Here is a 13,005-nt window from a genome sequence, read left to right on the forward strand (position 1 = left end):
CTGCTAGAGGAGCAAAGAAGAATACTCTGCATCTGTGGAAACGTGGATATGAACCAGCAGTTCCCTTCCCTAGTTAATTTTTCCTTGTAGATTAACTTTTTGGTCTAATTCTACACCTAATGCAGGTCCAGCCCTCTCTCTGTTACCTCAGGAGCTTCATGATGACTGCAGATCCACATCTGCTGACCCCTTTTGCAGGAAGCCCTGGTGCCAGGAGCAGCTGATGGGTTTGGCTGAACCGTGTGACTTTGTCTAGTGCTATTTGTGTGACTCTGCCCTGCACTTCCCATCAGGCCTGATCTGGGCAACCACAAACTGCAACTATCTGTCAGTGCCTATGAGCATAGTCCCCCTGGGGATGGGCTTGTTCTGCTCTCATTGACCATAATTTTGTTCATGGGTCTTTTGGAAAACAAGTTGGTGATAAAGGAGCCAACTATTGTGTTGTGAACAAAACTGAAAAGTTTGGTTTAGCTGGTTAATGAATTGCTCAACATGCTTTAAAATGTTAATTGAGGAGTTAATACTTGTTTTGCTAGTTCCTTTTTAACGGATGCTTATTCACATTAACCATGAAATGTTGCAGCTTTTACAGTTATCATGAATCAACAAACTGTCCTTGCCTTTTTATAAATGCGGAACTGCTGGCATATGAGTAATGTATTAAATAATATGAATTGAAGTAGCAACCAAGGCCTCTCATTTTGTATAACTGTTGTGTTGTGATTTTCTTCATCCTCAAGAATAAAATGCTGTTACCTTGATGTTTGGCACATTGTTTTGAGAGACAAAGCTGTAGTGCATTCTTTCACCTAGGAGGGTAACTGTCCAGTGATAAGTTTAATGAAACTTTACTGCCGCTTTTGTACTTGAAGGGTCTTTGCAGGAAGAGATAAGAAGTTCAAATGAGGAAGCACTGTGTGACAGTATGGGAAACAGCAGCTTGGAAAGATAACTTACGTTGTTAATTTGTCCACAGAAAAGGGTTAGTGATAACGTTAAGTGGCCTGAAGACAGAAATAGGAGCAAGAAACAGAATGCAGAGACATGGTGAAGGAAAAGCAAAATGAGGCTCTGTTGGTATGGCATGGCATTGTTTTGTGTATATGGTGAAAGCAGGTTGTAACAAAACTTCCCTGTCTGACCATTTGGGAGGGCACACTGGCAGTCAGGGGACCAAAGCCTGAAGCTCTGTACTTCCCTACAGAGATGGGGACAAGTTCTGCCTGCAGCATGTCCTGCATGTCCCCTGCAGAGATCAGGTTGTGGCCTCATCTCTTTGTCACCGATGGAGAGCAAGGTTTCAGGCTCTGCTTGTTACAGATCTATCTAACAACTAGCAGGGAAACGTTGATTTTAAGGGTATTCCTGCTTTAACCTGCAAAGGATTGCCTGAGGCCTTTGAAGTGTGCGAGGGATTCAGATTGCTTTAGGAAAACTGAGTTTGAATCTCTGTCCGTATAAGAGAGACCTAACTCTTGTTTGTCGGGGCAGGTGGACCACCCTAACCTGCTCTGTGAGATGGTTTTTTTTGTTCCCAGCTAGTCCTTGTCCTGAGGTGGTCAGAGATGGCAGTGGCCTTGCAGTGTGTGACACTGTCTGCCTTCACCTCAGAGAAGAAAATCAGAGGGTATTCCTCTTTCTCAGCAGGGGCGGAGGTGGGGAGTTGTGGTCTTCCCACTCCACATAGCACTGACAAGATGCTTGTGGTAGGTTGAAGTGGCCCTGCTTGACTCCTTACTGCTCATCAGTGATTCCAGGGGTTGCTCTTCCCATAAAAGGACCTGGAATGCTGTCCTGCTGTTCTTACGGTTTTGTACTTCTGTGCCATACACCGATGGTATAATGAAAACTTTAGCCTTTCATATGAGGTGGAAGGTTTGCTTCCTTCTCTGTCCTTGGTGGTTTTGAGATGGAGAATTGGCATAACACAATTTGTGGAACTGCACTGTGAATTTTGGTAGATTTATCCTCTTCTTTACAGCATTGGGTTTTTACAGGGTTAAAGAAGGAAGTGGTTTACTGGGTTACTTCATTTTTTAAATTTTTTTTTTTTTTGTTATCACAACTACCAGTCATAACCACAGGGAAAACATACAAACAGTGGGCATTTGATGTGAAGCTTTATATGGGAAAGGCTGCTCATTGTGAATGTGCTGCCAGCGAGGCTACAGACTGACAGTAAGTGTCCACCTGGTCACTGGGGCTGAGGGTCTGGCTGAGGCATCTGCTGGAGTGCACGTTGTGCTGCCTTGTGAGCCGACAGCCTGGCTGTGAATTGTATGGGCTTTTAGCCATTCACAGGGAAATTCTTGGGAGCAGGAGCCATGCATGGGAATGGTGATAAATATAGTTAGGAAGAGGACGAATAATAGTTTTACTTGCTGGGTTTTATTACTGCTAACAGCAAGCAGCACGGTAACAGAGCTTTTAGCAAAGTCCTTTGTTGTTCTGGAAATGCACAGAGATAATCTGGTATTTCCAGTAGTTTTTTATCCATTGCTCACTGGGAGTGTTTTTAGGAACACTATTTTGTCCCCACCCAGAACAGAGGATTCATGGTCAGTTTGAAGATACATCATTGCTGATGAGTTTTCTGCTAGCTGAGGAAGAGACAGTGCGACAGAAGTAATTGAACCCAAAACTGTAATTCCAGTGGAAGGAAAAGGTTTGTCCCACTTGTTACAGAAATTGTGTCACTTCTGATGTGGTTGTGTTCAGGAGTCAGGAACTTTGCTAGTGAAGCAAAGCTTTTATGGTAGGGCAGCTGTGCATTTTTGGTTTAAGGTTTTTGCTCTAATTTAAGAATCTTAGGTATTTTTTTTCATGTGCTTTAAAATATTATGAAAAGTCCATGTGAGATCATATTTTTGTGTTTTATGCTGAATCCAAATGTAATTTTTGCAGCATTAAGGGAAGGGGGAATGGCTTTTTAATTTTACATCATCCTGAATGTCCAGGTTGAATTACTTTAATTTCTTTTGCACTGTGGTTTATTTCCCCAGTATGGATTTTTGTGCTCTGATATGAATGACAAGTTTTAATAATTTCGACGCCAAAGCGGAAATACTTAAAAATTAAGACTTTTTTGAGTCACTAAAAATTGCACCTTGCCTTTGATTTTTAAGTATTTTCACACATATTCAGTTTCATTCTTTGTAGACACCTGATTTTCTTTCTTTAGAGAATATGTTCATTTTTATATACAATAAACCATCATACTACAGATTTCTGAGCATTTGAAGGTGATAATCTCTAGGGCCCCACCATTTTCTACCTTTCTTGGAAATGCTGGTCAGAGTACAGAACCACTTTTCAGTATGTCTGACCTGTGCTGTCTCAAGTGTTTTCTCTGTGCCCTTACTGCCTCCTCCCCTTTCCTCTGTTATGTGTTTTCCCTGCCTTGGTTTTTTGGGCAGTAGAGGCTGTGTGAGGTGGCTTAGTGTTTACAGATGTAGAGTCAGGATCATTGCTTCTTCTGGGCTGCTAAATTGACCATCCATCCCTCCCCATACAACCAGAAGCATTCAAAGGCTCTGGTGCCCTCTTGAGAGCTCAGGGTTGGATTGTCCTTCTAAAACACCAGCCCTTGGAGCTGTAAAGTAGTGTCACCTCCTGCTTTCGTGGTTGTTTTTGTTTGTATGCCAGGAGGTGGTGGTACCTTCAGGCCACGTGCATGTTGTCAGTGTTAGCAGCACCTGTTCCATTGTTCTCAAGGGGACTGTACTGTCCTCTCTCCTTGGCATTTCATTTCAATGTAAGGAGACAAAACTTTGGTGAGAAGTTGTAATGGAACATTAGTCATTTGCAAAGTGTCTCTCAAACAGGAGAGTAATTGCTGGTAGTCACTAGAGAAAGCAGTTTATAGGCTGCTGTAGTTTTGTTTTCATTTATTTAACCCCAATGAGTGATGTTTGGAGGAAAATTAAGATCCCTAGTAGTTCCATTCCTTTGTTGAAAGGGAAAGTCAGTTTGGGACCTGTTTTGAGATGTCCCAACTAGCTCTCCACCCAAACCAGACCTCAGCAATTGCCCATCTGATATCTCTCAGCCAGCTTTTCTGCAACCCTGGAAGGGCTTGCTGGCTTTTGGGACACAAACCCGACTGCCAGAGCAGGTAATTCCTTGGGGTGCCTGGGTCAGCAGCTCTCTGGGCAGTTTCCTGTTTCATTCTAGATCTGCTTATCTGCTTTTTTTTTTTTTTTTTTTTTTTTTTTTTTTTTTTTTTAACTTGGAGATTTCTTCAGTCTTTTGTAGCATCTACTGGGGAACTTCTAACCACCCAATAAGCCAGCTGGCACTTGGGACATTTTGCCCTCATTTCTAGAGGCAATTCATCCCATCATAATAGAATAAAGTAAACCTTCTGGACATACCTACAGTAGCAGAGTGCAAGTAGAAGTAAACTTTTTTTAAAGATAAGAATTTTCAGCTTAGGATCTTAGGAAACTCTCACTCTCTTTTTTGGTGTGGGGTCTTTTTTAATGTTACCCCATCATTTACAGGGTCCATATGAGTAATTGTACCTATCTTAAAGCATCAGCTGTTTGCCAGCTTGTTTGTCACTCCTATTTTTTAAGAGGCTTATGTACAAATGGGAGGACAAAACTGATTCATGCTGTGTCACGCTTTCTTCTTTGCACACCTACTCATGCATGGATCATCTGCTGATTAACAGCATACATTTCTGACTATAATGCCAACCTGCGTCTTCACCTGCTGGTCTCTCATTCATCTCTGCTCTCAGCTTGGCCCTGCTCTGAATGACTAAAGTATGTGTGGGTTAGTTAATCTGTACCTCCCTCTGGCTGTAGGAGGAAATACTGGCACGAGAAACAAGGCAGTATTTTCCCAGTAGAGGGAGGTATTGTAAAACTCAGCCCAAGTAGCTTTCTGCTTTCTGGAGAAAAGTGTGCTTTTTGCAGGGTTTTTTCTCTGTTGAATTTAAGAATTCATGGAGCAGCATGTGCAGAGAAGTTGGAAAAGGAAAGCAAAATACCTTGCTCCACGTTCAGGCAGACAGAAGATTTTCCCTTTTTTTTTTAGTATTATTATTGGAATAGAGTATGTGGAATGAGAGCAGGGATCTCTGTTATGCTTCACCAAAACCTTGTGGGCCACCAGCCATAGGTGGAGATGCCTTTGGTACTGCCAGCATGAGAAAGGATCCCTGTTCTCACCACAACAACCCTGGCTTCTCTTTTTCCCATCAAATCCCAGAGGACTTCAGTGTGTTGAGTGCATCACTGCTCTAAAGTGTTGAGCACGCCATAGAATCATAGAATGGTTTGGGTTGGGAGGGACCTTAAAGAGCATCTAGCTTGAACCCCTCTCCCCCTTCCCCCACAGTGGACCAGTACACCTTGCACTAGACCAGGTTGAAGCCATCATGTAGGTTTTTACTTTACATTGTAAGGCAGGGACAGGCATTAGTAGATGAGGTTTAACAAAAGCTAGTAACTACTGTTAAATTGCAACAATCCCACTTGGTCAGCTGGAGCATGGAAAAAAATCCAAAACTCTGCTTTGGAGTGTGACATAGATCAAGTGCCTTAGCCTAATCCACAGATTAAATTTGCATGCTTCAGGATTGATTTATTACTAAGTGGAACATGGGAAGAAACATCAAAATGGATGTTGGAGTGACATTAGACAAGGAAGGAAACATGTAATTAATTATTTAACTCCTTGAATCAACAGTTTAGGCTCCCATGAAGCTTTGAAATTTTTGTTTCAAGGTGTGTGTCCTTGCATTTGTGCTTGGTATCCTCTCTGTGCATTTCATTTTATCAGTGCCTGTTCCACAGTGGGTACACAGTGTGGTACACTATTCCTTGACACCCAGACCCGTCTGTAGGGATTCATTCTGCAGCTCCAGAGAGGTGTGGAGCTTTGTTGGCACTGGCATATCATTTGGATGCTTCAGAGATTCTTGCAGAACTGCCAGAAGGGTTATTGCCACCTTCCATAATTTTCTGCAGTGAGTCCTTTGCTGATGTGTAAGTCTTTTCCTTCACTTTAAAGTACTTTCTTCCAAAGCTTGCAAGAAATAGTAGGAAATGATCACTCTTGTACACATTCTTCTGGAAACTGATTCCAGTGATAAGCTGGGTGAGTGATGAGGAGATGGAGGACCGTGCTCCCCTTTGAGCATGCAGCCACCTTCTAACTGTGAGCACACTACAGGCATTCCTACAGTGTTCTCAGAACACTCTTCTGATTATTGTTTTTACTGAAACATGAAAACAGTTTTTTGATTTGAAAATCTTCAACTAAATTTAATTGAAATTAGGTAATTTTTTCGAACTGAAAAAAACTGAAAAAACTGAACATGCCACTAGAGGGAATAAAAGATGACACACATCAACTTTGTTTTGTGGAATAAGAGACCTAAAACTTCATCTTTTCTGGTTTCTATAGTTGGTGTATATTCTCTATAAATACAGGCTTGTGAAGAAGTGTCCTGAATTTGAAGCACTTGACATTTAACGTTATTCCTAAATTCAGTTACATGTTTTCTAGCATCATGAATTGCTGTTCACATCCTTTTAATGTAGTATAAAGTAACCAGGCATAACCTGTCTATCTTAAAAGATTTTTAAACTGGAAAACTCTGCTGAACACCTAGAGTCACCAGAACAGCATTACTTTCACAGAAATTTAAGGCAGAGCACTGGAGGCCTGGAATATTAAGATAAATGCTCTGTAGGACTACAGTGAAAACTCAACCGTGAGCCTTGTCCCACATAACAAAAAGTTATTTACTGCTTGTAATAAATACTTTGCATAAATATGCATAAATGCATACTTTCTGTCTCAGTTCCACCTTGTGCTGGTTACACATGGGGGAATATTTTCCTCTAGTGAAATATAGGTACCACCATGGTTATCCATCAGGTCACAGTAGCAATGTTGGCTTTCTCTGGGGGCAGGAGGATGGTCAGTTGCATGAGGGAAGAGTCACACACTGGAAAATGAAGAATAAACCTCCAAAGTACAGGATATACAAGAAGGCTGTGCATTACTGGTAATGAGAAAAGCTGTGGTAACTTGGCTGGTCCTCAAAAATTCTAATGGAATGTGAAAGGTCCAAGTGGCCCCATCCCACATGAGAAGAATGTAATCTCTCAAAAAAAGGAATTATAAACAGCAGATAGGAGCTGGAAGGTAAAAAGGGGTGTGGGGAGCAAGAGGTACTCGCTGGGGAAGCTCTTCTTGGAGAGCCAGGTCTATCCAAATTGCTTTGTGGAAGCATTTAAGTGAGTTAGTAGAGAAATAACATTTGTGTTCTGCAATGTCTCTGCAAAAAATACCCTTATAATTTGTATTTGATACTCAGAACCTAAAAGTTGACTGTTTGGGTAAATTCAGATTTGAAACCTCGTCTCCTATGAGGATTGATGGGCAATCCCACAGGGCAGAATATCAGTCCAGTTTGCATTTCTTCTTGTAGAAAGCTTTTAGCTTGTTCTGAAGCTCCCCAGGAAAATGTTTTCCATATCAGCATAGATCCCTTTTGGAGTTTGCTTAAGAGGCCTGTGAAATGGAGCTGAGTCCCTGATCTTATTTTAGAAACCTTACCATCTTGCTCTCCTTTATATTTAGGTGGATTTGTTCTGTATAGCAACTCATTTTTGTGTCTGGACTTGCTGTATTCCTTTAATTTGCATACTCTGTCTTGGTGCAGCTCTGGTTTCCAAGGACATTTGAGTAAAAGTTGTTGCCCAAGCATAGCAGCTGCTCATGCAAATAAATAAAAGTTTAATGAAGTGATGTGTTTCAGACTAATGCAACGTGCATGAGCAAAGTGGGTGAAGAATTGTCCTTTAATTTTTTATTGGCTTGTGTCGTGTTTAATACAAAAGTATTCTGTATATGCTCAACAGATGGCTACTGTAGTGAATAAGAATCTATGAACAAATTAATAGGTAATAGTTCAATTCCAATAGTTTACAAAGAGTGTACTCATCACTTTTTAGATTATTATCTAAAATTGATTATTTGGACAAAAATAAGTCATTTGTACATAGATATTTAAAGCAGAGTATAAACTGTTGGTATGTATAAAAGCTGCTGTGCCATGAACATCTGTCATCTGCCATTCTGAAGCTCCACTCATAAACAGCATTAACTTTTCATTGGGTCGCTGATTGACTGACTGCAGGGAATTGGCATTTAATTATGTTTAAGCTTATCCTACTGTGTACTGAGAAACAACTTTAAATACTTCATTTGAAACTGGAATGCAGCGTGTTTAGGCAAATATTGTGATTGTTCTTGCTTTAATTTTCTGAGGACAGGAGCTCAGATGTGTATAGCTCGTTGACAGTTCAATGTGTGCAACCCTCTGACATCATATAAATCAATTTGAATTTTTGCAACCATTATCTATTTGGCATGTTACGTGATTCCTTTTCCAAAACAATTTTGTTATTTTTCCGTTGTGTGATGTTTAATATTACGTGCTGATGACATTCCAGACTGAAGTATATTGATAGTGTTATATAAAATTATCAAGTTTGTGTTCAGTCTGGTAATCTCTACAAAATTGGTGTCATATGATATACCCAGTATTACCTATGTTATACTTCTTTCCTTTGGAAAAATTAAAAAATACTTGTACATATAGTCTGCTACAAAATAAACACTTTAATAATGAACTCTGTAATTCATACCACACAGAACTTGTTTGCTGTTATAGCCTGTGCAAATTGTTAGGTTTCTTGGCTTTTATTAAATGCAAATTAATTTTAAAAAATGCACCTTCTGCACTCACCATGTAGAAGTAAAATATCTGAATTAACTTTTTGTTTACGTGTGTCAAGAATAATGTCAAAGAAATAGTAAACATTTTTCAAGAAGATGTAAGCTTTTTTGAGGCCTCCTGAAATGAAGTGTTTTATTTACTACTAAAATTTTACTAAGTGAATTGAGACACAGAGCTTGGAAAATTCCCTGCTAACCGCCTTCCTGCCTTGCAGGAAACTTCAAGCACTTCCATTCCTGTTTTACAATTACACAGGACGCTCCATCACTACAAAATGTGACAGACTGGTATAGTAGTTGTGTTTTGATAGCTGAGAGTAGGAGGAAAATTACATTGTGGTTTTCTTCTGGTTTTCAAGGTAGAAAAATGCACAGTGCTGTTGCATTTCCAAAAGAGCATTAAAATGCTAGTTACTGAAGTTACTTTGCGGCACACTCTGCTGCGTTAACCTCCCTGTCAGAGCTTGCCAAAGTGCTTGAGTAACTCTGAATTTTCATAGCTCTAATGACTTTCCTTTTGACATAAATTAGAACAGGAAAGAGTAAACAGCTCATTGCAGCCCTGGAGATGTGTAGCTCTTTGCGGAGGCGCTGGGACAGCCGCCTGCTTTGCCAGCGCAGGGCAGGGTCGCGCCTGTCGGGGCCGTGAGAGTTTGAGGAAAGCTGGAGGGAAGGGGGTGAGCTTGTCGCACACATCCCTTAGGTGTGCTCAAGTGATAAAGGAAATGTGCTGCCCTTTGGGAGGGTGTGTACCTAGGAGAAACAGGAAGCAGCTCGGCGGGTGCTGCCCTGCCTGCCTGCAGAGGTTGGTGGCTGCGGCGGGCGCAGGTGTGCCGACACACCGCCCAGCCGCTGCTCTCCAGGCATCTTGGCAGGCTGGGAGAGGCGGGGGAAAGAAACCCAACCCAAAGCCAAAACACCCCCCTCACCTTTAAAAAAAACAACAAACCAACCCTCCTCCAGGTAGGGCAATATGACGGCCTTGCAGCTGAAAGAGTTGTCACATTCAGGTCTGTACAGGAGGAGACGGGATCGTCCTGACAGTGTCCTGCCCGGGTCACAGGAAGAGAGCCTGAGGTGAGTGCGAATGGATGGTACTGCCGGGGCACCGAGCCCTTCTCTGCTGCCCGCTTGCTTCGGCGGCTTTAACAAACAAAATGCAACCGCAGCTCTGGAAGGTCACTGCAAAACACACGCATCGAGAAGCAGCCCCGAGGCACGACAGAGAAACCCCTGAAGGAGGGATAGCAGGAGCCATGCGGTGACCTTGCAAGTTCTGGCGATGCTGTGAAACCTTCCCTCACTCTGGGAAGGGCACATGTCAGCCGGCGTTTGCCAGCATCCCTTCTGCTGGCCAGCATTCGCCAGTAAATAAACGTTTCGGACCCTGCCAGCTCTGCTCCGTCTGCTGTGAAGCTAGTTCTGGGTCACCCAGCCTCTGTGGGTTGTGCTGCCTCTTGGGTCTTGGCACAGTCCCTGCACCGGGCTGGTGGTGTGGAGCTGGGGTGGCTGCTGGGTTCTGGGTTTCTTCATGGGGGGGTTCTTTGGTGTTCTTTTAGGCAAAAGAATGCAGCAGGGCCACTTAGCCTGACCTTACTCAGCAAGGGTGACCAAAAATCAGAAAACCATTTAATGTCTGGGTTATCTTCCTGATACTGTGAACCTTTTGAAAAAAAATTGACAATGAATTTGCAAAAAGCCTCTGTTTGGAGCAGGAAGATTAAAGATCTGTTTGTAACTTGAGTAAATGCAGACACCTCCCCCCCGCAAAAAAATGTATAAATGCTAAGATGTTTTTCTAAGTGTGCTCAGCATGAAAGCAATCCATTCCCACTTCGAGCTCCTTAGCAAAGGAACCTTGTGTATCTGCTAACAAAAGCCTCCAGCGGAGAGGAAGTACTTCCTATCTCCTAATGCCTGTCTCACTGTATTTTTAGATTATTTTTCCTTGGTAGTGGATGTGCATCAGGTTGGTTGGAGTGCTGTGTAATTTGAAATGTTGTTATTGTGTTTTTGTCAAGTGAATTAGCAATTTCAGAAGAATGGTTATTCAGATCTGAGGGATTTACTCTTTTGATACAACTAAGGACCTTAATTGTGGCAAATATATGGTTGTAATTTACAAAGATTATTTGCCATGGGATGTCAGAAATATATCACTTTTAGGAATGTCTTAACTTGCAGGTCTGGTATGCGTGTTTGGTATGTCTTTGTAGTATTAATTCTGAATTTATTTCTGAGATGGATTTCTAATAGCATTAGCGGTATATATGTTATAGTCGTATGACTGCAGTTGGAAGAATAACCACACTTAGTAGAGTAACAGATGTATAGAGACTCTTGGCATTTTTATATTTAGTTTCTTTCGTAAAAGAACCCCAAAAAATAGTAGTGAGGAAAAATATACCTATTTGGGGAAGATAAAGCCTTTTTTAAAAGCATATATGTAAAAACGAGTACTAGCTCTGTACGGTTGTGTTGCTATTATTATTGTGCACATCCAAGATGGGAATGAGACTGTTTTGGGGCTGGATAGGGGGAAGGGGTGTGTTTACTGCACCAGTAGAAGTCTGGGTGTTTTAATCTCCTGAACCTCTTCTGGTTAGAGACGAGAAATGCATGAAACAGAAGATGGTCTTGAGAAATAAAATCCAAATTGGAGGACATAGCAAATCAAGGGCTTGTGAATCAGTGGAGGGAGATTGTTGGAGGTACTAGAAGGTGAATAGAACAGGATCAGATGATGCTTTTAGAGCAGGGGGACAACCCATAGCTGCAACCAGAGTTTATTTTGTGTTTGCTAATAACTTCACCTGGTTCTTATTCAAACTAAACCTTGCTCCTTACTATCCCATATTGTGATATTTCAGTGTTTTGCAAGGCAGGCTTATTTGTAATTTTTACTGCATTCTCCATGACAAAAGACTATGGCAATATAAATACAGAATTATGTCATATCAACAGGGCAAAGATCAATTGGAAACAAAGAGGAAAAGCTCATTAGTTTTCTAAAAATGGAAAGCTCTAGTTTTTTTCCGTATATTCTCACAGTGCCCCTTAGATGCCTGTCCTTAGCAAATACTTTCAGAGTATCTAGAGTCCACAAGAAAGACAAGAGGTTTCTTTTATGTCTGCTAAATATATCTTGCCATCCGTGGCTTTTCAGTGCCCTCCCATAGTATCTCTCTACAGTTCTTTGTTCTAGTGCCTTTGTATTTTGTTTTACATACATATTAATCCAGATGTGTTAAGTAATATCAGCCCGCAAGCAACAGTTCACTGAAACTTGCTTTCTCAGTTCAGGTAGTGTTCTTCTAATCCTGAGCCAAGATGTACTCAAGATGCCAGTGTCCCCAGGTCACCCTTTGAGAACTTCTGCATTTAAAACCTTTAATTTCAGCTACTGGGTCCAGCTATCACAGCAGGAGCCAGATGTTCTTGGTAGGACACAGAACTGTGTACCTGCAAACTGCAGCTGAGACAAAGCCAAGTGTTGGCATTACAAAGCAGCTCAGCAGGGCTTGGTGCCAAAATTCTGCCTTTTTTCTTTCCTGGGAATGTCAGTGTCATTTGTACTTATAATGGGTGAGATTACTAATAAACAGGGCGCTGTGAAACAATGTACTGAAACCCCAAAATGTGTACCAGAACATGTGTTTGTCATATAATATGTCACATTTAATTTCTCCTGATAGCACAGCACATTGGTGGGGATGGGAAATTTGGCTTCTCTTTCTGTCTCACTCCCTGCATCACTTAGCAAACCCCATGACCTCTCTGGCAGCCTTTTAATCTGCTGCTAGAGATGCAACCGGTGCTTTACTTTTTAGGGAGCTGCAGCCTGCCTGTGCCATGTGAAAGATGGTCTGGATAGCTCATACTTTTCTTGAACTTGCACAGTACAAAAATGTACTTGGTTTAGACCTCCGATGAGGTCGGAGTGCTGAATGCAGACCTCTCTTCGTCTGTTTGAGTAGACTCACCATAAACCTAAATTATACAGGATGTTCCCTGGGTGCAGAGTTCAAAATGCAGGAGGATGCCAAGCACCCACCTTCATCTCTCTCCTTTGTGCAACAGATACAGCCATCCTTGAACTAAATGCAACCTGAAAAATCTGCTTTTCAGAAGATACTGTTCTGAAGACTTTTCTTTTTCAGCTGTATTGATTTAGTGGAAAAAATATGACATCTCCTGTAGGTCTTGTCTTCCTTTGCCTTTAGAAACAGCATGTAAAAA

At 41.6% G+C, this 13,005-nt stretch overlaps 1 protein-coding gene across 4 annotated transcripts in view; it reads left to right on the top strand.

Moving 5' to 3' along the window:
- The window catches only part of LIMS1 (LIM zinc finger domain containing 1), a 67,266-nt gene that overhangs the window by 25,377 nt on the left and 28,884 nt on the right, over positions 1-13,005 (top strand). The window contains exon 1 of one of the 4 annotated variants that reach the window (XM_033052578.1): positions 9,740-9,843. The exons of the other annotated variants lie outside the window; for them this stretch is intronic. Within the exon in view, the coding sequence (XP_032908469.1) occupies positions 9,740-9,843 (104 nt within the window). Of the gene's footprint in view, positions 1-9,739; positions 9,844-13,005 lie in introns of those variants that run through there. 4 annotated transcript variants of the gene reach the window in all.

This window comes from Catharus ustulatus, chromosome 2 (assembly GCF_009819885.2).
Source record: "Catharus ustulatus isolate bCatUst1 chromosome 2, bCatUst1.pri.v2, whole genome shotgun sequence".
NCBI classification, from domain to species: domain Eukaryota; kingdom Metazoa; phylum Chordata; class Aves; order Passeriformes; family Turdidae; genus Catharus; species Catharus ustulatus.